This window comes from Chaetodon trifascialis, chromosome 9 (assembly GCF_039877785.1).
Source record: "Chaetodon trifascialis isolate fChaTrf1 chromosome 9, fChaTrf1.hap1, whole genome shotgun sequence".
NCBI classification, from domain to species: domain Eukaryota; kingdom Metazoa; phylum Chordata; class Actinopteri; order Chaetodontiformes; family Chaetodontidae; genus Chaetodon; species Chaetodon trifascialis.
The window spans coordinates 4,926,247-4,952,988 of NC_092064.1; the positions used below are offsets into that span (position 1 = coordinate 4,926,247).

Genomic DNA, 26,742 nt, shown 5'->3' on the forward strand with positions numbered 1-26,742 from the left:
TGCTCTGTCCAGAATGGATGAGCTGTTATTTGTCAAGGAATAGTTACTTCGTGTCAAGCTTTACACTAAGATAGACTGAACTGACCTTCCATATTTAATGGCCAAACATGAGAAAGGGCTGATGGCCTAAGGTAATAAGTGAATTCCAAAACGTTAAACCTATCAACATCATGGTAAATAATTTGTGCACGTATGTAATAACAAAGACTACTATCATTACTATTAGATTATAATGTTTTGTTTGTTAAAAGCATTTTATGGTACATGGGCAGCTGATTCAAGCTTTTCTGGTGACTATGTTGTACAAACAAGTAGAGCAATAGAGAAAAATGCCCAGTCACTGTTGTCCTAGTACATTTGATCCCACGCGTAACAGCTCTGTGGTAGGGAGTGCCCTTGGCAATGTGCTTCACAAAGATCCACTCACAGAGACAACAAGGAGAAATTTCATTCTCAAGGCTACAACCTCTGCACCCATGATTGTGGCTTCTGAAAGGATTAAACTGCAAAAATCCAGACTGAGTTTGAATTGCTTGAATTGGTGTCACAGGGTCTTGGAAACACCTGCTTAAACTTTTGAATCCAATGTTGGCTTAGGTTGGACATCACTGTGTGTGTGTGACTATCATTATGTTTAAGTAAGCGTGTTGGAGATCTCTTTATAGTCTTGTCACCTTGAGGTGCAAAGGCGTTTCCCAACAAGTCTAAGATATCTCTATCTATCACTATCTCTGAAGAGGTTATTTACACTGTAACGTGATAGGAGGGGGTCATATGGTGAGTTGGGCAATTAAAGGATATGACTAGTTTGCTAAATTGATGAAGACATGTTTTGCTTTCTTCTTGTGTCATTAATGTGTGTTGATACCATCATCAGGCCTGAGAAAATCAACCAGAGATGGGCTGGGACACAGACCAGCCCACTGCAACCAGCGTGCGGGTACTCCACCATCCCTGCTCCAGCAGCGCTGCTGGGATTCAGAGGGGGTGCATTAGAGGGGCAGGCTGTTGGTGGTGCTTGTAATGTCTTTGTTCAAGCTGCAATCAATGTGTAAAAGGATAGGTTCAGATTTTTCAAGCCTGACCCTTTCAATGCACATATAGTTGCACTGTCTTTGTGCTTTTTGTGAAAGAAGTTGGGCGAATATGAACAAATGACACCGTTGTACTGATTTATCTTTGAGATTACTGTACTGTAGGCTATGCACTTGGAGCATGGTGTTGGAGTAAACAGTCTCGCAAGGCTCAAACATGCTCCGGACTTGGACATTAGTCCTGAACTGTGCTTCCTTGGTCCGCTCTCCTCCTTGCATTTAATTAGTATAGCTTAGAAACCATTGTTTGATAAAATGATATATAACACTGCATTGCCAATTTCTAAGCAAAGTACACCAAGTTTGATGAAACTCATTTCCTCTGTAATCATATTGAAGCGGCATCAGAGGCATGACAATGGGTTTGCAAACATATACTTGCAGTATTTCCACATGCAGCAGACGCAGAGCAATGCTACTGTTCATTTGGAGTTTAGTTTCTGGTCACCTAACAAATCAAAGTCAAGCATTTACTGTCTTTCTATTTTCAGTTTTCAGAATGGTCTTTGGCTACATTAAGCTCTTCTTCTAAGGAAGCCATGCTGCTGTAACACACACAGAATGTGGCTTGGCATCGTCTTGATGGAATAAGCAGGGACGTCCCTGAAAAAAAAAAAAAAAAACGTCACTGGATGGCAGCATATGTTGCTCTGAAACCTGTATGGACCTTTCTGCATTAATGGTGCCTTCACAGATGTGCAAGTTACCCCTGCCATGGACACCATGACACCTCCGTACAATCACAGATGCTGGCTTTTGAACTTTGTGCTGATAACAATCTGGATGGTCCTTTTCCTCTTTAGCTGGGATACATCTCATCTAGTGGTTTTTCTTTCATTATTTTCTGCATTGTAGATTAATACTGAAGACATATGGACATGGGACTAAGTAGTAAACAGAAACGTGTTAAACATATGAAAATATGTTTTATATTTTAGATTCTTTTATGATGACAGCTGTGCACTGTTGGTGTTGAGGCAGTCACCTGGAACTGTTTTTTGGTAACAGGTGTGCTTTGTCAAAAGGAAATCAGTGGAATTTCTTGCCTTCTTAACGTGTTTGACACCATAGTGTTGTGCAAAGGTAGTGTTGGTATAGCCCTATTCGACTGTGATAATCCATATCATGGCAAGAACCGCTCAACTAAGTAAAGACAAACGACAGTCTGTCACTACTTTGAGACATGACGGCCAGTCTTCTGGAAGATTTCAAGCATACAGACTGTATTTTCAAGTGAAATCGCAAAAACCATCAAACTCTATGCCTATCTACCAAGGTTTACCTCTGCTGCAGAGGAAAGGTGCATTACAGTTACCAGCTTCAGAGACCAGCAACCATCAGCTCCTCAGAAAAGAGGCCACATGCTTCAGAGTTCAGCTGGCAGACACATCAATATGAACAGTTCTGCATGCACCAGGCCTTCATGGCTGACTTCTCCCACAGTCCGTTTGGGCCCCCTGCTGGCAGACACCGTCATGGTCAGAGCCAAAAAGGAAAAAGGAGAAAGGGGAAAAAATTACTTCACAATAAAAGTAAAATAATAATAATAATAATAATAATAATAATAATAATAATAATAATAATAATAATAATAATAATAATAATAGAAACCCTAAGAAATCATTGATAGTTACTATATGATAAAGTTATTCGCTAGATGCAACAAAAGAGCTACCAAAAAAGAAACGCGTAACTCATAATCAGATTTGCAACCACTTTAACATAACTTACTGAAGACAAAAAGATGGTTTCTTTCTGTTAAAATCCTCTCTAAAATAAAGTGAGAGTAAAGCGAGCCTAGGACATTTTTCCCTTTTAGATAAAATGAAACAGGAGTTTCATGTTTCATGTTCTCGTCTTGTTTATTTTCACTTCCGTCTGATGTCAGAGCGGGAAGTGCGCGCCCACCTCTCATCGCCACACATTCCGCTTGGGGCGACTGAGAGTGTGAGCTATCGCGTGAGGGTCTGTCAGAAGAGCGCAGAGTGCAGGTCTGACAGCCAGGTAACACTTTTCTTACGCTCATTTAAAGACGTTCAACCTTAACAAAAAGCTGCAATTTCTCTATATGTCACAACCAGACGAGACAAAAACATCTCATGGAAACAATGAAAGACGTCAGTTGGAGACTTAAATTTGAAGGCAATGGCAGTAGGTTTTAATTGTATTTGACTTAATTTTTCGGTCTGTCGCCTTCATTTAAAGGTGAGCGTGAACGTGCCGTCTGAGGGAAGACAAACCCACCAGTTTCCACCGCATCTCTCAAAGGTATGTTAAACCTTTAAACCGAATATCAGCCGAGAATAACTACCTGCGAAGAGTTACTCTTACGTCTGTTTGCATGCTCCATAAATGTCTTGTTGTTGACAAACTCTTATGAAGACAAAGGTAACAGTCCTCGGCACAGTATAACTCGGTGTCTTTAGCCAGTCTTTGGTTAGCTGTGGTACATTTAGCAAAAAAGCTCACAAGCAGCGTGTCCGTAAACGAGCTCTGCTTAATGTGCTCAGGTCAGCAGTTCATACCTGACGCACGCACACCGCCATGTAAAAGTGGACTGAAGTGAATATGCTAGGCCATGGGTCGATAAACGTCCAGCTGTAAAACAAGCGGCTTGTTATGCCGCCGGTGATGGTCGAGCCTGTTCAGAGATTAGCCAAAGCTTTTGCCTGTTGTGAGGTCGCTGTTCGATCCAGGAGGCACCTGATGGCGTTCAATTATAGTGGCAGTATTATAATTCTGCATATATTACACTGGGAAACTACTATATTATATTGTAAATAAAATACAGGGTATCTATTAGCTGGAACACTTTGATTCTGTAACTGTTTTCTTAATGTTCATATGTTTCATTTGTAACCTCAGACATCATGGAAGGTGCGTCCCTCTTTCAGTTGCCTGTCCTCTGGTTTGTCCAATTTTTCTTACCTGTTCTGTCCTGTGTTTGTATTAAGACAGGTGTTCCTTTTTTCCCCTTTTCATTGAGCTGGTCTGGATCATGAGTCACTTAACATGGGTGTGTAAGGCCCATTGAGATTGAGACTGTGACAGAGGAAAAACAGATGAAGGTGTACATAAACAGCCTTTCTGTGCATAAAACTGCTGAGCAGGCTCAGATCTCAACCCACTTGAACACCAATGGGAGACTCTGGAGTGATGTGTAAATGTAGTGCTGTCTGCCAGCATAATGAAGACACTAAATGTAGGAAGATGTTTTGGAAGAATGCTGTTCATCCCTCTGGAAATGATCCACAGAGAATTATTGCCTTCTCTAGAGCAACACCTTCCTTTTGTTTCTCACCATCTATATTTAATACACACATATACCTTAAGCAAATATCCACTGCCCGTTGGTGACATGACAAAGACCCAGTGTCAGGCAGTAATGTACCCCTGCAGATATACGCTCTTATTCCATAAAAAGACGTTTTTTTCTTTTTTGTACCAGGTCTATCTGATGGCTAACAATGGCTTCTCCCCGGTTAAATTTATCTCTACCACTGAGACAGCCTTCTATTTTGAAGGTAAAAGTTATTTCATACTTAATTTATTCTCAATAGGCGAATTGTATATATTGTAAAGTCTATGTTATATTTTATTTATTAGAATTTTAACAAAATCCTTAATCCCTTCTTTGAATGTTTGTAAATTCTGAAATCCTCTCTTTCATTGCCCACTGTTGCCTATTTAAAGTGGCTGGAAAAGGTAAGGGAATTCTTACGTTGTTTTATATTACATGTATTTTTTAATTGCATAGTCCCAGGCAGTACATTTGTGGCCTCAGTTTCACGTGTTTCTCCTTCATCCTCTTTTTATAATAGCAGATGCAGATGCAGATGTAGATGAAGATGCTTTCGATGCGGCTGCTCAACCAATACGTCAACATTTGATCCGCAGCAACGACAACAAATTCCTGATTTTAAATGCTGAAGAACAGTTTCAAGCACAAAACTTAACGACAGCACAGCAATGTCAGCCTGGTAAGATGCAGCCTAATACAACAACATATTGCCCTGTAATTTAGCCTTTGTGGGCTGGTTTCCAGTTGCATAAACAACTGAAGACTGTACTCAGCTCTTGGGTGGGAAATGCATCACACCACTGGCACAATAGCTTCCATATGGACATTTTCAGCTTATAGAAATAAAGCAACTTGCTGGAAATCAGTAAAGTGATTTTTACAGTTAAAAAAAAGACAAAAAGATAATAAAGTCACAACCTAGTTCAGGATGGAAGGTTGGGGGGGGGGCTGCATTTAATAAACTCACTAGACTGAGTCAGGCAGCATGTGTAATTAAGTGAGTCACACACAGGGGTTATAGTGTGAGACTGTTCACTCCTCAGTAGAGCTGGTAAAACCTGTCAGATGAGTTAAAGTGCAGAAACAAGTCTAAATGAAGTCTATAAGACTCAGGATCTGTCCATTAAAACTGATCCACTGATGACGCATCTCTATAACAACCATCCTCCATCCTTCTGTGACATGCAGCTTTTTCACTCTTGCTTACCCCATGTTTCCTCTTCAGACTGCAAATTCAACATCAAGTTTTACAACAGCTCCCTCGGGAAAAGTAAAGGGAGGGCGGTCATGCTTTATGTAAATAAAGATGGCAAGAAGATGGTGGCATGCTGCAATGAGAAGCATGAGATTTATCCAGAGGAAATGGTGAGTGGAAACCACACTGAGAGCCTAGTGTTCAGGATCAGTATTCTCTCCCATTCATACACACATTTTTAACAGGTTCAGCATAAAATGCTTGGTTATTACACAAGTTTAAATGACTGTAACTGAATGATATTCACATTATTCAAAGTTATTTCAGCCTTGTTTGTTTTGCATCTTGTTCATATCATTGTCATATCTGTAAAGTCACTAGTGTTTTGTTTTAGCTCAAAGAAAAAGAATACTGTAGAACAAGTCAGACACTGCGGGTCCCCACTTCCACAGCATCGAGCCAGCTGCATGTCTGTGTGTTGAGATTTGACTCTGTGTTGATAAGTGGGCCAGACTGGCACGTCAGACTACTACAAATGACTTCCTGTTGTTTTTAGAACACCAGCATACACCTGTCCTTTCAGAATTCAAATGACATTACATGACTCCTGTTTAACATCAGGGGTGTTGGTTGGACTGCTAACCATCAGGGGCCCAGATTCTTCTCAATCAAAAATCATTTAGAAAAATACTTCTCAATAGATCATTTCAATGCATTTTTTTCTTGTATGTGAAGGGCTACATATTGCTTAAAAATATGAAAACTGGAGAAGGAAGGGTTTGGATTTGATTTACAATATAATCTGCGTATAAATATGCCAGACACTTGAATGTCTCAAACCAAAATGAGCGTCATATCAAAATCCTGCTACCATTATTACTAGGCCTACATCAGGGGTGGGCAACCTGTTCCACAAAGGGCCGCTGGGGCTGCAGGTCTTCTTTCCAACCAAGCAGCAGCACACCAGACTTGGCTCATTCAATCAACTGATCTCACTCTTCAGACAGCTGATTGGTCAAACTGTGAGCTCTTGCTTGGTTGGGAAGAAGACCTGCAGCCACAGCGGCCCTTTGTGGAACAGGTTGCCCACCTCTGGCCTACATGATGGAGAATCCTCAAAACCCATAATACATTACAGTGTAAACTTTCATAATTTGGTTACAAAATCATTGCAAACATAACAACCAAACAGTATATTTATAATATAATTCTAATAATAAGAGGTATAGATTGATTGAATTTATAACTTTATTCTAATTGAATATTGGATTGTTGTGGGCAATGCAGGGTAACATCATTTTTCAACTGACTCTATCTCACCTACTGTAGTGGCTATTTGTCAGAAAGACGTTCTTCAGTTAATAAAAACTAGCAACAAAAGGCCACTGAGGCACCATTTCAGTTAGGCTGTACTAATAAAGGCAATTAAGAAGTCAATTGTCCAGGCAATATTCACGTTCAGGTTTATTTTTTTTCCAGTTCCGAAAGCAAACATGCATGGGCTCATCATGCTGCTTCTCCCTTGCTTTGATAATTTTATTTTTTATCTTTTATCTCTATCTTATCTCTCTCACCTGAACTTGGCTCTTTTCTTCTGAAAAACATATTTTATATTTCCATCTATGGGTGGATATTTCCAATGAGTGAGGGTTTGTTCCAATGCTTCAGTTCACTGCCCCTAAATGCACTGCAAATATACCATAATGCCCAGTTCTATCAGGATAAGAAACACTGGCTGTTCACACTTGTATTTAGGGCTGTCCACTTGTGATCCGATCGCCCAAGACGCAGTCTAAAACCAGGTGTAAACAGGGTGCGTGTAGCCAGGGGCGGGGCTTGTGGACAGGCAAGCCGGGCAGTTGCTTGGAGTCCTCGGCCACTTATTTACAACAACGATTATTGATAGGCCTGGGCTTTCAGGGACCTCTGTTGGTCCCTGGACCTCACTTTGAGAACCACAAATCTATTTTTTTAGTATTCATCTCAAAGTCCCAAAATTTATGCATTTATGTGTGCAAAAAACAAATTTTTGTGGTGTGCACGGGTGGGGTGGGGCCCCGAGGGATTTAGCTTGCTTGCAAACGTCAGCTAATGTTCTTTTACACTAAATTCACACCAGACATTTTCACTTTCCAGACAAGTCACAATGACAAAGTTGACCCAACATTCTCTGTCAGAACATTCTGCCATTTGAATTGCTAACGTTTCAGTTGTGTTTTTAGTCAAAGCCGCCATGAAATTCAAACTTTACCTTCTCCTTCTCATTTTGACTGGCGGACTGAGCGAACATTTGGTGGTAAATCCATCAACTGAAGAAGTGACAGACCTGTCAGCCAATAGGACACAAGTATTTCCACACATTTACCTGTAAACACTGTCTGATTGGTGTGGCCTCCGTTGCGTTGACTGAACAACAACAAAATTTCAACACCGCCATCTTATATAGTGACAAACCACTCACAGTGGACTGTGGATAATTATTTGGGGCTAAAGGGCTTAAGCTACAGCCCCCAATGCCCAGCCCCTGTTTAACCCCAGCGCCACTGTTTAACATCACATTCTTCCAGCACTCAAATATTAACTTTAACAGTTGCACTAAAGTATAGCAATAATAATAATTATAATAGATTTCATACATTTAATTTGTAACTTGAATTTTTTATATTGTTGCTACATTTCCTTCGTGAGATCCTGATGGGGTTGTGCGGATTGCGCCCTCTGCTGGATCACAAGGCGAACTACTGAGAGACTTACATTTTGAGTTTGAACAGGTCATTACAGTTCTAATAGAATCTCCTTCTCAACTACATAGTGGCCCCAATGTCAGTTAATAGGTGAACACTGAGTTCATTTGTTTAAGCTTGGTAGGGTACCTGTTGTCAAGGGAGGGCGACACTGTGATTACAGACACATCCCAGTGTGGACACAAAGGTTTGCTGACTTAAATACTGCCATTGTGCAACAGTGTGATGGAGACAGTTAAAATTCACTGACAGACAATTAAATCAAGATTGCCATGTGGTTTTTCAGCAGGATCTTCCAAAACGAATTGGGGAAAATGAACACAAGGCGGTGTTTTACTGGAAATCCACATCATCCAAGTATCTGCTCGAGTCCTCTGTGTACCCGACTGAATTTCTGGGATTTGAGCCTGATGGGGACGATCAGACTCTGAGCAAACTGGTCCTGCGTCACATAGGTGAAAGGGAAATGGACGAGTCTTGTGAGGTTATTTTTTCTCAATGCAATGAATGATTTTAAAATGTTGTAACACCACGTTTTCAGTTGAAGAAATTATTTTCCGTTTCATTTAAATGCAGTTATTCCAGTTAGCCTCAGAGCACATGGAGCCTCATAGTGTTCCATATTAAATGACAAAAACATTCTGAAATAACCAGATGAATACATTTGTAAAATATCTGTTTGAATTCAATCTCAATTTGTTGTTTCATTCATTTTCAGTTTGATTGGATGTTATTTCTATTTCACGACATTTCAGATGTGTTTATATTTCATGTCATTTTTCTCAGATGTTCTAATATCGTGTCATGTTTTCATATTCAGGAGAATGTGAAACAAACAGGTATTCAATATGAACATACATTTCATAGAAATGCCTATCATTTTAAAAGGATAGTTACTGTATCACTCATTTGAGCAATTGTATATTTAGTTTGTGATGTGATCTTTTTACCTTTTGTACTCACCTGTCCTTTTAAACATTGTCTGTGTTGTTTGGTAATAAATCAAAATATGAAAACATCTGTAAAGCATATTTATTCTGCTGAGGCAGGAACAGTAGTTTTCTTGCCACATCTCATGTTGTGCGTATAATGTGAAATGACAGAACAAATATTACAAATTGATCATTTCTGCAAGAAGCAAACAGACCAAACTTTTAAGCTCTCAACAACAGACTGAATGCATAACTCAGGGTTTACAGTGATGAACTCGACCTGTAACACTCACTCCAGCAGCACAAAAAAATGCTGGTTTTAACAGCTGCATGCAAGGGGCTGCATGTGTGGGTACCAATTATATGCTATGAAATATGTTCAACACTTTGGATTGGCCATGCTGAATCTTACAGGCTCACAATGATTTAGCAACAGTGCCTGAAACAAAGGTTTTGCCTCATTTGCCAAAACCCCCCCCCTGAATTTTATGATGATCAAAATACAAGTACATTTTTAATATTTTCAAAACTCATCATTTTTTTTACACAGTGGAAGGAGTTTATCATTCAAACATGAAGTTCAACATGACTTAATATGTAACAGGTATTCATATCACTGTTACGGTCTTGAGTGACTTCTCTCGGCAGAGGACGGCATTTTGCAGCTGTTCATCGAGTTGACAAGTCTACGCCGCCGGACTTCATTAGCCGTTGCGCTGATGCACAGGTAGAGTATTGCTGGATGGCTTGAATTTAAGATGCACCTCAGATCGAGCCTCCCTTACCTTTAATGAACCTTCAATAGAGCAGCAGAGCAGATCTCCTCCTGGATTAAGCTACATAATCAAAGTCGCTCTTAGACGTCGCCCAGCCCCTGCTGCTCTCTGCACAAACCACAGCACTGCACATTTCACTGAGGTCAGACGTTTGACAATGCAACCTCTGACTTTATGCTGCTTACAGCATCTGCTTCTGTCAGTCAAGACACAGGAGTGCACTCCAGCTGAGTGTCGTGGTGAGGCTGTGGTAACAAAAGACACATCAAGTGGACCTTGTGAATCATTTGTAAACGGGTTTCTGTGGAGGCTGATGGTAACTCTCATACAAACACTGTTTACATCTATAGTGCTGCCCTGTTATTCCTGATGGGTTTCACAGCAAAAGGTAGTATTGTACACATCGTGATGAAAACAAAACACATTTATGAAATCTGCCACAAAAAGGACCTGAACATGGAAAAAAAATAAATTAGATGTCACACGGCACTATCCTGTAAGACTTGAGAAAAGTCACAGCTGTTTTGCTGAAAACGCATGTTTACTGGGGGTAAACATGAGAGAGGACATGTCAGGAAACTGGATCTTAATTGTAGAACTGATGGTGACGTTTTAAAAGTTGGACATGTTGTTGCCTACAATCAAAATTTCTGAATTTAAGTCCACATTGAGCGGAAGTGAATCTCTCATATATTCAAATAAAATGGGTGCCAGTTGCAAAATATTTTTTGTAACTAAACTGAGCAAGAAGTTAACATCGAGACAAGCCTGAACTGATCGATGCTAAGTACAATTACACACTTGTGAATCACTGTTATATTGTCAAAATGGTATATTTATAAGAATTTACATAGAACACCTTGACTTTTTACAATCTGCCAGGACAAGATTGCTCCTGTCCCAGTGTCTCGGTCCTCCTAAGACTCCCAGTCCAGTTCTATTCATTTGCTCCAGAGCAGGGCGATGGCTTTGCAGATGCCCACGTCGTTGTAGTTGAAGTAGCAAAGACCGGCGAAAGTGACGGTGGACAGGAGGAAGAGACCTGCGTTGGCCATCTTGATCTTTGTGTCACCGTGAACATAGTCTGTTAACACCTGCCCGATGCCCCTGCGAGACAAAAACACAGGCAAATACACACAGAGAGCTCAGTGTGCTTCAAATGAACAGGGTTCGTGTGCATAGCGGTTTGGAGTGGCCGCCGTTTTGGACGTCTTTGCACTTCCGTTTACCACTGTGTGTCACTGCATTCTAAGATCACAGTACAACATTATCATAACCAATAAAACCGATGGCGGGAGCTACGACAAAACCCAACTTCAGTTGTAATAAAGCATTTTTTCCCCTTTAACAAATTAGTTAAAGCATCATTCTGCCACCTCCAATACTGTTCCAATACTGTCTACTAATGTTCATCCGGTTGGCCTTCAGTCCCAACTTTCCTATAAATTCCTATTAGCCACAGACTACGCTTGTGCCTCAGCCCAGGGCGATGACAAGCCCAAATGACATCAAAGCCTTCGCCTAACTGGTTTTAGTCAAAGAGCTCTGGATTGACCCTCAGAGACAAGCACCTACCCAGAAAGCTTAACAAGACTTATCATTACTCATGACTGGGATTTCTGGCCCTCAGCTGCCAGCTGTATTCTGTGCTCTGACTGATGGAAGAACACGTCGCTGTGACGCTAAGCTAAAGCCACCTTCTCAAGTCTGCAAACAGAGCTGGAAATGAGCGGGGCTGAATTAACAGCTGCTGACATCTAAGGCACGTTGGATGTGTATACCCCGCCCCCAACCAAACCCCTGTGTCACAATGTTTGCCTTTTGTCCTGTCAGGGTCAGCGAACAAGCTCCGTCTTTGTACCGGAGAGAGATGTTTGGGAAATCCGTTTTCGAAGAACTTTCATACATAATCCACAAATGCCCTTGATCTGTTAAACCACAACCTGCCGGTGTGTGACCACAGAGGTGAGGATGACTCTGTTTAACCTGCATGCTAACAAGCCAAATTACTGCGCCGCACTACAACTCCCTGTGGACCCTGTGATGAAGGAAATGACGGGTGCATTTTCCCAGGGTTAATGAAGCTTGTGTGTCACTTTGGAGGATGCCGTTTGTTAAAACACTGAGGGGTGTTTCTAATCTAGACCACATTCACACAGCAGCCATGTTCCTCTGATGGGTGGGAGCCTCAAATGCTTGTATCAGAAAGATAATGTGGTGCCGCTGCGTTCCAGGGTGCAAGTCAGAGGGTGTCATTACTTCCCAATGGATCAGCAACCAAATAGACAAGGAACAGTGAAAATCCAGAGGGACATCAGGCCATGTTTCAAGGTAAAACAACATATTTGATTACCACTTAGCTACCGTTGGACAGCAGTGTCTACCCTCGGTGATGTAAGCAGTGTGAACAAAATTCAACAAACACCTAAAACCAGACAAAGCTAACGTGACAGGATGGTAGGATCTGCGTTCATAATAAACTGGTAACTGCATACAGAGCAATATACATAAGCATTCGTCTGGCCCTCCTGCAGTCGGTCAGTGGCCAAACAGATCTGTGCTGCGTAACAGCCGAGTTAACATAAACTGAAACTATGAAGGCTGTGGGCTAGTAATGGAAGGTGTGGAGGTGATTCAATGTGTTAAATGTAAAAAATAAACAAAAAAGACAAGTATCATTTGAGAGAAATGATCCGTTTCAGGACTGGTGTATTGGGATGAATGCGAACCCTTTGTATGTTTACAAAACAATCATCTTCAGAGCAGACAGGCAGGACTCAGGTTCGTGTTTGCCAGTCTTACCAGTGTCCGTGCAGGGTCAGGGCGGCAGCCAGGGAGTAGTCAATGACAGGACTGGGGTTAAAATAGGCTACGGGTCCCATGGCCAGCAGCAGGACGCTCAGAACTCGCTCTGCCGTCCAGTGCAGAGACGCGGCTTTGGAGCCAGAGCCAGCTGTAGAGCAAGAGACGGCGTGTTATCAGCAGACTTAGTGATCACCACGGTAAAAGCAAAAACAGCTGGACCCCCCCCCAAATAGAATTCCCTTTATTCCATGCCTCCAACATAGGAGCTAGACCCCAGACTGAAATGGCCCCATGTGGCTGTCCAGACAGACCGACTTAATACACAAATTTGATTTCCCGGCAGTGAACAAAGCTCATTAATTATCATGTTCGTGATAGCGAACAAGGACATCATTTGGTTTTATGGGGGGGTGCTGGATTATGTCATCAGGGTTATCTGGACTGAAGCACTTCAACAGTGAGCCTTCCTGATAAACGTGTGTGTTTATCAGGCAGGGGCGGTGTAACAGAAGGAGCTCTTGGTTCATGGGAATTGTAGGATGTAGTTTTGGCCTTCAGTAACTGACTACAAGTCAAGATACCTCTGCAGCACTGACTCTGGACAAGTCTTTTTTCCTCATCTTGTCTCTCGCAAGTCACCCAATTGATGGACATGATGCATCAGGATATGAGGACCTTTGCCTAAAGAAAATGTAATCTAAAATGAGAGATCAGGGAATATCTGACTGAAGGAAGCTGAAATAAAATGTGACACCACCCTCTGATAGCTGATAATGCTTCACACTTTGGCCAGTGTTCAGATACTCGAGAGGTTTAATGCCATGCCGACATGATAACTGAGCTTTGATACCAATCGTCAAACCTTTGTCAGATACTGCTGGCTGGGTAATATAAGCACGTTTTAACCCTTTTCTCATATAACAAAATTGATATTCAGGAAAGGCGTAGTTCAGACTGAAAAAATAAGAACCTTCTGAATGTGTGATACCTGACACATTTTCAGTTTTTTTCAGGTTTGGTAACATTGGTTTGGTGTTCTCAACTCACCAAATCTACTGATGCTGAGTGCCGACATTTCTTAACAATATCAACATTATACTTCAGCATCTTTTTGAGTATAAACTAAAAACTACATTTCTTTCCATTTCACACAACAATCCAGAGATGTATAAAATGAACAAAATTACAATTTCAATAAGGAGCAATAAAGTCTCAGAACAAGACTATGAATTTGACTAAGCTGAGTCAACTTGTGGTATTTGACAGATGCATCTGGCTTTCCAGAGTAAGCTTCCATCCTGACGTCACTCTGTGAGTGACCCACTAACCTGACTTCTGGGTCACAGTGGGTAAAACCTGATGCCATTAAGCAGCCCTGACATGAGCCTGGTGTCATAATACTGCCACCCCTCTAGCATTTGAGGTGCTAAATGTGGACCACAAACCACCAGTCATACATTATCGAGGCCATCAGCTTTCATGTCACACCGGAAAAACGTGCTCCAGCTAAACCAAGAGGTACAGACACACATCACTCAACAGAGAAGTAACAACCACATTAATCGCCAAAACACGAGAGAGACTCCAGAAAAGGAACCAAAATGATCCGGTTAGACATGAGTCACACACCCTGACATGTTTGTTGGTATGATTAGCTGGACTTTGACCGATTTAATAATCATTATCACATAAATGCACCACACTCTGCACTGTGCCATGATACTTAGACTGAATGTTACTTGATTTAGTGAGATCTCATTTTGCAGTGATAAGTTGGAAAAAGAGTAGCTTATAACCTTGATTCAACTCTGTGGGTGTTTATTTTGTTAAAAATATTAATATATATGAACTTCATGGTGAATTAGTCTATTTTTGCTCTAATGTTGACACGGTACTTTAGTAAAAGTGAACTGTTATGAATTATGGGATTACAGCCCAGGTGTGAAAGTGTCGTTCAGTGGAAGTGTCCCAAGCAAATTCCTGACTGTAGATGAACTATAAGATTGAACTTCTGCAGTCAAGGTTGTAATTTGAATTAGTTTTTCTGTATTTATGTTTACATTTAAGAACCGTGTCCGTCTTTGATGCGTATACTGTGTGTACAGCTGCACACTGACCGTTCAGAGCCTGTGAGGCATGAATCCTGGCTGTCAGCATGTACGGCTGCTCCTGATGCTGGTGAGGCACAGCCAGCTGCCTGGCCAGCAGCGTGCTTTGGTAGAACAGAGCTGGGGGGGAAAGGCACAAAATTAGGAAAGTCAAGCACAGATTACCTCAAGTTAACTTTTGGAAAGTATGTCATTTTAGCACTTCTCAACAAAAAACGAATTGTGTTCACATAATAGTTTACCTTAAAAGATTAAAACTACAGCTATAACTATAATGTTAGATTAAAAACTTGCAAAATTCAGATTTTTTTCTCCAACAATTTCTCACAGTTCCCCCACGTTTATCACATGAACAACTATTTCTTTTTCCTTCTCTGGAGCCATTTATTTATGCCAGCAATACAAGGCAGCATTATATCAGAATTAGGTGACACAGGGTCAAAAACTGGTACTTTTTGATTTTGGTGCAGAAACAGCAGCCTTATAATTACAATAAATAATATCTGCTACTTTCATTTGGACTGGATGGCAATCTTTTTTGCTTTTTAAAATATCGTATGGTTGGGAATTTAAATACTAGAGGTAAACACTGCTAAGGAACGAAAAAAGGGAAAAAAAAGATTCAGCGAATCTGGTTTCCACAAAGCCAGTTTGACCGCTGGAATCCGCCGTCATGAAGAGTCAAAGGAGGGCGGTGGCGTGCAGTCTTAGCCGAACATGAACTTCTGCGGAAAGAGCTGCTATGCCCTTTGATTTGTGTCTTACATGCCGAATGAAAAACGGAGTCTCGTCATTTCGGGGAATGTCTCTAGTAAAGTTTTAACTCTTATGTAATTTCGTCAATATGTATGCTAACTTACAATTCATACATTTCTGAATGGTGTCTGGTATACGGTTCTCCCTCTTTCGTGCGAACAGTAACGTCATGGTCGGACAATCTGATGCCATCATGGTGAAAAAATTCAGTTCCCCATCACCGCGAATCACCAATAAACCGTCTGAGAGGAGTTTACAAGCCACTAACGTGAACTAGTGATAGCACCAGTAATAATTACACTAAAGGTTTACTTTGCTCAAGTAGTGAACTTGAAAGTAACGTTAGCAGTCTCTGTCAGCTGTGATTTGTTTGTACACCGCCAACACTGGACCTCCCTTTTGTCGAAACGTTCTGGTCTCAAACTTCTACTCTAAAGCAAGCACGAGCAATCAAAAAACACACAAGCACCAAGAAGATACAGACGTGCTTACGTTTGACTCCTCTGCGACACACAGAACTCAACCTGACGATCGCCGCCATGATGATCAACCAACCAAGGTCACCACAGTTACCCGGATGTAGTTGTTGAGTCATCAGTAGCGCAAAGATGTTGGATGTTAGAGATCAGCAAACTGGTTCCGAAAACAAACCCTCATCATTGTGCAAGGTTCTGATTAGATTGAGGACATCGAAATGCTTTTGTGTCACTTTCTTTTTTTCAAAAATAAACTTCAAAAACACACCACGCAGAACAAGATGATAAAAACCATGTAAAGCTTACAGGTGTTTATTTTAGCAGCTTTTTGATGATACCGTAAACTAGAGATGACATATCTTGTTTAACACAGGTAACCCGTTTAGAATAAGTTGATAAACCAATGACATTTTATTTCTAAACAAAAATTATAAGTAGATAAGTTTAATACAGAATATAGCTTCTTTCTTGAGTCCGCTCCTGCTAAACATGAAAAATCTTTGTACACGTCACTCCTGACGTCCCATTTCGCTCGCCGATTTCCAAATGACAGCAGCACGAGCCGCCGTTGTGTGAAGCGCGTCATGTCATTTGTACATCGGCGGTATTTCACCCACTCTTGTGCTCACTCGTGGTGAAACCGAAGGTCACCTCAACTCCTCTCAGCAGCTTGTTATCGGGACCACAGAGGTGTTCTGTAGCTATTAATTAACGCTATGGACAGTTTTGATAATTTCAGCGCGTCGGAGAAAGCAGAGGCGACAGAGCTTCAGCGTATGATCGCCATAGAGCAACAGAAAGCGCAGTTCCAGGCCCAGGTGTGTATGCTAACATGCTAATCTGTGTCCACTGCTTTAGCTCTCATCTGTGACGGAAAGCTTTAACCACATGCAGGTACCTGAGCCCCGGCGGTGAGACCACACGCTTAACAGACCTGGAGGGTTACATAACAGGTCTTTACTTTCTAATTAAAATATGACGCTACTTCCCCTGTTATATATTGCAAAACTCATTTCCTGCCACTCCAAAGCTGAAAATTCACTAACGTGGGATGAATGGACCCTAACTTTACACAAAGCTGCTGAGTGGAACATGCTCGCAGTGTTCAGGCTGTTTGCCAGCTGATGCACACGAAGGAATTTGGAACAATATTATGAAATGATAACCAGATGACAGTACAAAAATACCAATTCTGGAAAAATTCTTTGATAAGAAAACTCAGGGACTCTTGGCTAAAACTCAGTATTGTTATCAGCCTCTAAAGAAAGTACCTTTTTAATTGTGGAAAAATTGAACATCCACACTTTGGGATTAATAAAGTACTTTGTCCTCCTTTAAAAATCCATTATTAGTTGGGCTCTATGACCAGTCAGTGAACAATAAAAGGCAAATAGTAATTCATCTAATCATAATCCTGTCTTTTGGTTTCTGCTGCCTGTTCAAAAGTTCATCACCAAGACTGTTCAATATCAGCTGCTCATCAGCTTTTTCTCTTTATTCCAGGTGCATACGTTCACAGACGTCTGCTGGGACAAGTGTGTGGACAGTCCGGGCTCCAAGTTGGACTACAGGACAGAGACGTGTCTACAGAGCTGTGTTGAACGTTTCATTGACACCACCCTGACCATCACCAACCGCTTCACGCAGATGGTACAGAAGGGCGCTCATTAATTATGGACTTTAGACGCTAACAGGACTGAGTAATGACATGAATAAAATGTATTCCTAACATGTTGTTGGAAGAGGAATTTTTTTATACAGAATTTCTGCATGGTTGTAGCTGCAAATGGCAGCAAGACGTACCTGCTTGAATTGAGAAGTCATGTAATGTGACACTAGTAAAGTGACACCATACCATCCTGTCAGTGATTCTGCATCACAGATGTTGTAAATGCATACCAATGCAGTCGAAGAAGTAATGCTCATTATTATACACAAAACCCACCAGAGGTCAGTGTTGTTTTTCATGTCTTCATCTTGGTCCTATGATGGTGCAGTATCTGATCTCTTGGGGAATGTTGGTACAGAATACCTGGGCATTATATTAGGGACTGTCTGAAAATGTATTGTGGGGAGTGCAGGGAAGGGCTTTTATTTTGGCCTTTTGAGATTTCTAGTAAAGGAATTAATATCAAATATTTGAGAGTTCCATCAAAACGATGGTGTTTCTGTGCACAGTGGCTATAAAGGATTGCTTTGTCATATGCAGAGGACAAATGTCTTCTGTCTCCTGGTGTGCAGGCTTCATTCTCCTCATCACAATCAGCCAGCAGCTAATATGGTCAGTACGTACAGTTAAAGACACAGTATTCAGTGATCTTCATAGTTAAAGTGATTGAAATCAATCTCTAAAGTAATCTTTTTTTTTTTTTAACTCCCCTGCAAAAATGTGCACTTTGCTCTGTACCGTCAGGCAAAGCAGTGTCGTATAGTGTCAGCCTGTAAAGCTGAAAAGGTGTTACAGGTCCTTAAAAAAATCCCATCTACCTGCTCTCTGCTGCTCGTCACTGACTTGCGCTGGTGTCACCTGACTGTGACAGGTTTACATCGTAACGTCATACATTGTCACATGTTGGAGCAGAAACCCTGAACATCCCACTGATGTGCTATTAGATATTAAACCAGTGGTTCCCAACCCTTTGTGGCTGTGACCTCCTAAAAAAGTCGTTTCTAGACTCGTACTTGGTTTCTATGAGTTGTTAGCAGTTCTACCAAACGTTTCCCCTCTAAACGTCTTCATTCAAGTAACTGTTTGAAGCCCAAAAAGCCCAAAATGATTTAGTATAAAAAAGATCAAAAAGTGAATATGATCAAAAGGCTGGGAACAAGTTTCTTTCTTTCTTTCTTTCTTTCTTTCTTTCTTTCTTTCTTTCTTTCTTTCTTTCTTTCTTTCAGATTTTTCTCTGAGCTTTGATTTTTTAATTGATGTTTTGTGAAATATTCCTATACCTCTTTGTGCCTCCACTATATAAATGAATCAGTCAGTAACAAATTAAGTCATAGTGAGCTAGTGAGCAACAGGAATTCATTATATCTCTTTCATCAATTCATGCTTAAAATAGCTTCACATGACTTAACTATGTTTTGTGCCATTATTATAAAAGATTAACGAAATCTTTCTTTTGCTGGAACTACCAACAAGTCATAGACATGTGAAACATGATGAGGGGCCCTTTTCACTCGCCTACCAGCATAGCCATTCAGAACATGCATTTTGCACAACATGTATGAACTAGTTCATGTGAAACATAATGAAGCCTTTATGGGAAAACATCCTAAATGTGAATCTGGTGCTGAAGGTGTGTCTAAGTGGTTCTCCATCATATGAAAATACATAAAATGTGAGCTAATATGCATGTTGACACTGACATTTTCGGTTTTGGTGACACATCTTTTAGTCCCAAACAACTGATAATTCAAAGCACGAGCTTTATTGAAATTTGTTACTAATTCAACCTAAAACTAAAATGACTAACTGAAATATGAAGCAGTTGAAATGATATTAAGAATACAGAAATGACAGACATGAGTAGACGAGTGCTGTTTAGAAAGAGTTCCTGTCCCATTAGGAACGCCGTTCATCATTCATCATGGTTTTTCAGAACAAATGCAAATATTTGCAAAACAATGTCTTAAAGGTATTCAGTGTAGAGGTGAATTGATTAGATGATTCATTGATTGGACGATCAGCATTTAGTAATTAATTAATCGCTTGAGGCACTTTTCAAGCAATAATAATAAATATTTGCTGGCTCCTGCTTCTCAAATGTGAGCGTTTGCAGCTGTTCTTTGTCTTACATGTTAGTAGACTGAATAGTTTGTGGTTTTGGACTCTTGGTTGGACAAAACAAGCAATTTGCAAATACCACCTTGGATTCTGGAAAATTGTGATTTTCACTAACATCTGACATTTTACAGACAGCAGCAGCATCAGCAGATTAAGGTTTATTCTGGCAGAAAATCAAGGAATATCCTCTCAAACATTGCACTCACCTTGTAACTGTAAACCCTGCAAACCATCATCACAATTAAATAATTATATTTGTATTTATGGTAATCATTGCAGAATCTGATCAGAATGTCAGTTTATGTGCTGCAAATAGACAAACCTTGTACTGCTGATCAGTAGATATGTACATATCAATAAATACGTACATGACACAAAAACACACATGAGAGGGACTAGTACTGACTGGTCAACCAATATATCAGACAAACCCTATAAGACTGAATATGAAGGAACATATGAACATCTGAACATCTGAACATCTGCCCGACTAAACTAAACTGTAAGACTATTAATATTTTTAGCTGCTCTGAGTCCAGACTTCATTGCAGTTTCAATCCACCCATGCGGTGTAGCTGTGTGTTCTCCTGCAAAGTGCACCCGTCCCTCACTCTGGAACAGTTCTCTGGCATAGTGACCCTGGTAGGGTGTGAACAGCGCGAAAGCTCCCAGACTGTAAGGATCTAAGCCCCACTTCTTCACCAGCCCCCCTGTACACAGAGGCCTGATGCCCTCTCCGTGGATCTTCACCAAGTCCTCCAGGACCACCGCCATCAGCTCCTCCTCGCTCATCCCTTGAAAGAGGGTCGAGTCGTCGGAGCAGGTGTAAGACGCCAGGAGGGCCCCTGCGGCTGTACCGGGGAAGCTGTGGCTGGGGTAGTAGATGAAGCGAGAGGGCCGGTCTGTGATGCTCTTCCCTCCTCTGATACCCTCTTGCTCCCAGAACCGCTCTCTGAAGCTGAGAACAACCTTGGTGGAGCTAGCGTAATGAACTGAGCGCAGGGCCTCCATCTTGTCACCGGAGAGAGGGGGTTGGAAGTCAATGAAGAGGGTGGCCTTTGCTGTGGATGTAACCAGTGCATAGTCCACTGTTAGGCTGGCCAGGGAGCCTGAATTACGCCAGTCCTGGTATGTTACCGTCACACTGCTGCCACCTGTTTGGTTGATTAGCCGGACCTTGGAGTTGAGGAGGATGGTGGAATTTATAACCTGATAGAAAGCCTGCGGGAGGTGGTCAAAGCCATCTGTCACTTCAAAGTACCTGGAAGAAAATTCCCATTAAAACCTCTTAATCACAATACATTAAAGCAGCACTTATCAGTATATCTATATCGACAACAGATCAAATGAGTGAGTGAAATGTAATGACAACCTCAGAGAGAATGATCACCTCACCATGCAGTTCCCAGTTTTAGCATCTTTCAGTTAATTGTTTTGGTTTTATTCCAGCCACAGCATGCATTAAAAAAAGCTCCTGACATCAACTGTACAATAACTGCCCATCACCACACACCAGACAGACAGAGTTAGTGAGTGGTCTGTGAACATAGTGGAGCAACTGAAGAGACAGACCAATGTCTTAGGATTTCATGGAGAGTCAAACAGTTAAAAGGAGAGTGAAACTTAAAAATTAGTCAGGTGGCCAGAGACTCCAAATTAATGCAAATGTTGCTGGTGATCACAAAGTAGTTTCCAGCAAAAACAGCCAAAAAAATCAATTACTGAAGCTTCAAGTAAAAGTAGCCATAACTCAATGTAAAAGTACTCTGTAATCTGTCATTTAAGAAATGAAAGATTGATCAGAAAGTACTAAAACCTTTTTTTATGTGTACATAAACTGTTCACCAACAAGTTCACCAATTCAGTCACACCGCACTTAATGGTCCAGTGTATAGGATTTAGAAGGATCTATTGGCAATGATGGAATATAATATTTATAATTATGTTTTCATTAGTGAACGTTAATCGTTAATAACCACCTGACACTAAGAGGGACAGACTCCTCTAACATGGCCCATTGCACTGCCATGTAGCCCAGATGGTTGCAATCTGCAACTGCATCGTTAGATGGCAGTAAATCCTTCACACTGGTCCTCAAAGAGTCATTTTCTCTATCTGTGTCACATGGCTGTCACCACTGCCCAACCCCTTTGGGAGACTAGCAGCAGGGCCTGACTCTACTCAGTCAAATGGGAGAAGTGAACACAGATTATGACTGATTCTTATGGCCCATTGTTGCTAAAGTAAAGTTGTAAAGTCACAAGCCACAGATCTTCCAGACATACTGACACATAATGAAAATGCCCAGGGATGGATGGGGATGGTAGTCCAAAGTGTATACCATATCATACCATTGGCGCAGCTTGTAATGCATCTTGTTACGGAGCATCTTTGATTTACTGTGTTCACGTTTCCACTGCCCCCAAGCTAAAAAGAAAATGATCTAATTGCAAGTTTAATGCCAGCCAGTTAGTCACCCCATGTGTTGATATTAATTTGGGCTTTTCAGACAATTCCAGCATTTACAGCATTTTTTTTTCCCACTCTGTTCTTAAAACGGATGAAATAAAGTCAGTGTACAGTTTAAGTAAATTGTAAATTGTGAAATGCAAGTTTAAACCACTGAGATGATGTCGGTCTCCAGAGATGCTCTCTGAGACCCAGTGGTAAGCCATAGTCTGCAGGCTGCATGCTCACAGGCACATACTACAATGGTCAAATGCATATTTCTTACTCGGTGTTGTCATTGATGTCTGACTGTATGTACAGCATTTCTATCAGTGACATGTAGAAGAGGCTGTTTTCATTCAGGATGTCCCCGACCATCCTCAAGGCACCACGACTCAGGTTGCCCTCCTTCACCAGATACTCCTGTCAGCAATCAAATGTATACTGTTATTTATAGACAGAAAGTTTTCATTCACATTCAAACTACAACCTGTGCAACATCTGTGAAGACAATCTTTACCTTCACTGTGTAGGAATCATATTTATCCAACATGGCTCTGCAGCCAATTGCCTTAAGGTCATCCCTCACCTGTGCACAGATTACAATACTTGAGTAAAACACATCCCTGTCCCTGTGCAATAAAAATGCTAACATGTACAAAGGTAATCATGAAACTGTGTGCCATGTGTACAAACCTTCCAGAGGGCCTGACTGAAGAGCTGAGCAGCTGACTTCCCCCTCTCTCTCTCATTCAGGCTGTAGTTGAGCACACCAGGGTTGTTTTCCACAGCATAGGTTTTGTGTAGCAATCCATTTATCAAATAGTAGGTGTTGACGTCATCTTGGACAAAGTGGTTTAAGGAAATTTGCAACTTGGAGGCAAAGGACAGCAGAATCCTGTAGAATAGATACTGTGAATATCTTTTATATGTAAGAGAGATTTGACATTCTTCTTCTGAGGTAATGCCAGCAGTGGAAGTAGTACTCAAGCCATTGAGTTATTTGATCTTTTCCCACTTGGGGGCAGTGGAATAATATAAAGCTGATACAGCCAATGTGTTAGCAAATAGCTTCCTAATTCCACATGAAATCACTTCTCCCACCACCTGACAAATGTAAGTCCAGTATTCACTTCTTTAGCTCTGTTTTGGTCTCTACCAACCCCCAAGTAAAAGTTTTAAGTAAGTAAGGTAAGAGTTGGTGATCGTTTTCTTCAGTAAAAGCACACAGCGAGCCTATTACACTTTATTCACAAGATCAAAATACAAGATCATTGCAACATTTTTTACCACTTTCTTATAAGCCATGATAGTGATTAAATAATTCACTTATTCTTATTATGTCAGTAATAACTGACCAAAATCCTTTATTAACAGCTTACTAGCACTGATGGCTACAGGACTATCAGAAAACATTAAGTCACCAGAAATTGTACTGAAGTTTGGCATTAAATTGAGTAGTTGAATACTTTGTGGTTGATGGGAGTGCCTTTGACATTATCAGTTCACCCATGTCCCTTATATTCTATTATGGCCTGGCAGATGCTTAAAAGAGACAGAGAAGTCATTATTGTACTCACTTATGAAAACTGGGGATCCTCATGGCGCCCACTTCTGCATACCAGCCCTCTCTTCTGTTTCTGAAGGTCTCTACACGTCCTCCAATACGGTCACTGGCTTCTATTATGGTCACCTTGTTGTCCATGAGGACACATAATCATCATTTTAAATACACTTCAATATCTGTCAAGTATCATCAGTGTCCACTCAGGAAATGGATATTTACAGTAACATTTCAGGTGTTGTTTCCTCACTATAGAAAACTTTACCTTATGTCCAGCATCTTCTAGAAACTTTGCAGCGGTCAACCCAGCGATGCCTCCACCGATGATTGCTACGTGTCGGGGTGTCTTTGTGGCAGGAAGACCTTTATTCACAATGTCGAGAAGCTCCCTGTAGTCAGTGTCTTGGAGGCACTCATACAGAGGATCTCCAAATATTCCGCTGACAGCAAACACCACAGCCCCAACTAGAACCAGAGGAACTAATGGAGGAAGAAAACACTGGTTCAAGTGATGAAGTGACAGCATCATGAGGCAAATGTAGAAGAGGAGGAATATTTTCAAACTTTAACAATCAGACCTTAACAGCTAAAACTGAAATCCCCCAATCCTCACCCCCTCATCACCAAGCAACCACCTACTTCCAGTTTCCATTCTGTACTGCTGTTCTCACAAACATAAGCAAATCACATCTCTAAGCAGAACTGTGGGTTTATGACACATCGCATAAAAACATTGTATTTTCACAACAATCATCTTGTATTGCACAATCTGTTCTTCCTTCCAAGAAATGATGCAGATTTTATTATGGTTGTATTCAATAACATGTCAAAGATTCATTTTATAATTCATTAAATCACAATAGCAGCATCAGACTTTATATGAACACAGGATGTCATATTGGTTTATTTAATACTTACAAAATTTGCACAGGGCCATGTGAGGAATCATCTTGAGGATGGAACTCCACAGTCTGGACTTCTTCCTTCTGCTGTTGTCACTGACACTATGAGAGGAAAAGGAAACCTATCAAAGACAAGTGTGTTTTTAGTGGGAGGCGCTCAGGCAGTATCAAGAACATAAAGAAGCCTAATATCCCATTAGACTAAATGTGTTTTTCTAAAAGCACAGATGGGACACACGTGTTTCATTACTGCAAGTAATTAATACCCATTCATAAGTAAATGATCTAAAATTAGAAGAGAAAAGGAGGCAGCTCAGACTCATTCCACTCACCTTTATCAAAGGTAATGTCTCGTAAGTTGTAAGGCTGTGCATGACTGAGGAGAAATGTCAGAGCTCCTGACAAAGCTAAACTTTCATCGCTGTCTCTCCATACGAAAGCAGCCTGGAAAACCTGGACGCGTGGTATGTGTGAAATTGCACACAACGTAATTTTAATGAGGGTCTGTGTGGCTCCTCAGGTCTTCCAGAAATATTTTCCCACACCGGCTCGAGAGTCAACCACACTGAACAAATCAGATTAGTGAGGTTATACTAGTCATCAGCATACCTCATTTCCTCCATCTTCACTGATTTCAATATCTGAGCTGAATGTCCTCATTCAGAGCTATGCAAAAACGCCTGTGTCAGAACTTAAACTGCATTCAGACTTAAGGCTGCATCGCACTACAGTACATCAAACATACTAAACAAATATATTATATATTATATTCACAAATATAATTTCATTTCTATTTAAAAAACAGTTTCTACTTACTTGAAAAACTGTATGATCTTTCTCACCAAACCAAAGCAGCTGTGACTCACCAAACTTTCCCAAGTGTTCAACAGACAGTGCACAAGGACAGTTTTTATGGGCTGCAGTAAATGAAAGCAAAAGAAGAAAAAAAGGCATGTTTCACTTTCCTGCTTGCGGCATAGTTATTGTTTTTGATCAAAGATACAGAACTACATGAAGGTGATGAATGTTTTGAGGAATATTTTAACCTGACAAAAACAAAGGCGGAACTTACAGCATCAAGATAACCTTTTCTCAGTAAAACGACCGCAGGAGCAGGAACTATCTGTGTTTCCGATTTCCATGACTTCCAATGGGCTGCTGCCTTGTGTCAAAGCTTGATTTGGACCTGAGCAGTCTCGTAGCTTCAAGCGTCAAAGATTGGGACGCTCACCTGACTTGCTTATCAGGTGAGAAACTACATCACAGGTTACTAAAGTATCTAGCAATATATAGATGATCCATAGCTGAACGCAGCATTGTTTGAGGTCAAGGGCCAGGTTTTATTTCACACTTTTGTCAGCATGTGTAAAAACACTGAGTTCACTGAACTAATGAGGCTTTGGGAGTTAAGCCAACCATGTTAATGTATAATGTGTAAGGTATGGCTCTCACAACCCCCTGAGAACTCTGACAGAGGTCTTAGCTATGAAGCCAATTGGTTGGGTCTGCTGAATGGAAAATGGTTTGGGTGTAGTGGGAGTGCAGAGTGGAAAAAAGCAGAAAAAGAAACAGCAGGTGGCTACTTTCAGTGAACTTCCTGTAGCTCATGCTACCATCCCAATACCAAAAGGCAGACAGACAGTTAGTAAATGTGAGCATTTAATTCCATCATCATCCATTGACTGATGGATCTTTGAGGCTTTTCCTGTGGCACAAAAATAGAAAAATTAAGACACAAACACCTGTGCCTGATTAATGATTAGTTTTGCAAGTGCCCCCATAGCCGGTGCTGCATTTAAGTGACCACTGAGATGAGATGAGAGGACATGTGGAGTGACCCCACAACACCAATCA

The 26,742-nt window shown here is 41.0% G+C and overlaps 3 protein-coding genes across 3 annotated transcripts; 1 reads left to right on the top strand and 2 right to left on the bottom strand.

Annotated features, from left to right (window-relative positions):
- Nucleotides 1-9,354: 9,354 nt before the first annotated feature.
- LOC139336934 (succinate dehydrogenase [ubiquinone] cytochrome b small subunit B, mitochondrial-like) lies at nucleotides 9,355-16,306 on the bottom strand. The gene is made up of 4 exons (XM_070971250.1): nucleotides 16,204-16,306; nucleotides 14,965-15,075; nucleotides 12,845-12,995; nucleotides 9,355-11,149 (listed from the first exon to the last, which is right to left on the bottom strand). Exons 1-4 carry the CDS (start codon nucleotides 16,304-16,306, stop codon nucleotides 10,984-10,986), a joined length of 531 nt encoding a protein of 176 aa, XP_070827351.1. The 3' UTR covers nucleotides 9,355-10,983.
- Nucleotides 16,307-16,752: 446 nt separating this feature from the next.
- On the top strand, nucleotides 16,753-19,952 carry timm8b (translocase of inner mitochondrial membrane 8 homolog B (yeast)). The gene is made up of 2 exons (XM_070971251.1): nucleotides 16,753-17,005; nucleotides 17,691-19,952. The coding sequence occupies exons 1-2, from the start codon at nucleotides 16,904-16,906 to the stop codon at nucleotides 17,856-17,858; spliced, it is 270 nt and encodes an 89-aa protein (XP_070827352.1). The 5' UTR covers nucleotides 16,753-16,903; the 3' UTR covers nucleotides 17,859-19,952.
- A 512-nt stretch (nucleotides 19,953-20,464) lies between these two features.
- On the bottom strand, nucleotides 20,465-25,003 carry il4i1 (interleukin 4 induced 1). Its single transcript, XM_070970708.1, has 7 exons — nucleotides 24,905-25,003; nucleotides 24,252-24,466; nucleotides 24,003-24,115; nucleotides 23,119-23,320; nucleotides 22,943-23,011; nucleotides 22,709-22,845; nucleotides 20,465-21,235 (listed from the first exon to the last, which is right to left on the bottom strand). The coding sequence occupies exons 1-7, from the start codon at nucleotides 24,933-24,935 to the stop codon at nucleotides 20,470-20,472; spliced, it is 1,533 nt and encodes a 510-aa protein (XP_070826809.1). The 5' UTR covers nucleotides 24,936-25,003; the 3' UTR covers nucleotides 20,465-20,469.
- Between the last annotated feature and the right edge of the window lie 1,739 nt (nucleotides 25,004-26,742).

Excerpts from the sequence above, each read along its gene's own strand:
- LOC139336934 (XM_070971250.1), bottom strand. The coding sequence starts at position 16,306 with ATGACTCAACAACTACATCCGGGTAACTGTGGTGACCTTGGTTGGTTG. Across the intron at positions 15,076-16,203 it reads GTGTCGCAGAGGAGTCAAAC|CTCTGTTCTACCAAAGCACG; the intron begins GTAAGCACGTCT and ends TTTCCCCCCCAG. Across the intron at positions 12,996-14,964 it reads TGCCTCACAGGCTCTGAACG|CTGGCTCTGGCTCCAAAGCC; the intron begins GTCAGTGTGCAG and ends CTTGCTCTACAG.
- timm8b (XM_070971251.1), top strand. The coding sequence starts at position 16,904 with ATGGACAGTTTTGATAATTTCAGCGCGTCGGAGAAAGCAGAGGCGACA. Across the intron at positions 17,006-17,690 it reads AAGCGCAGTTCCAGGCCCAG|GTGCATACGTTCACAGACGT; the intron begins GTGTGTATGCTA and ends TCTTTATTCCAG.
- il4i1 (XM_070970708.1), bottom strand. The coding sequence starts at position 24,935 with ATGATTCCTCACATGGCCCTGTGCAAATTTT. Across the intron at positions 24,467-24,904 it reads CATGGCCCTGTGCAAATTTT|TTCCTCTGGTTCTAGTTGGG; the intron begins GTAAGTATTAAA and ends TTCCTCCATTAG. Across the intron at positions 21,236-22,708 it reads GACATCAATGACAACACCGA|GTACTTTGAAGTGACAGATG; the intron begins GTAAGAAATATG and ends ATTTTCTTCCAG.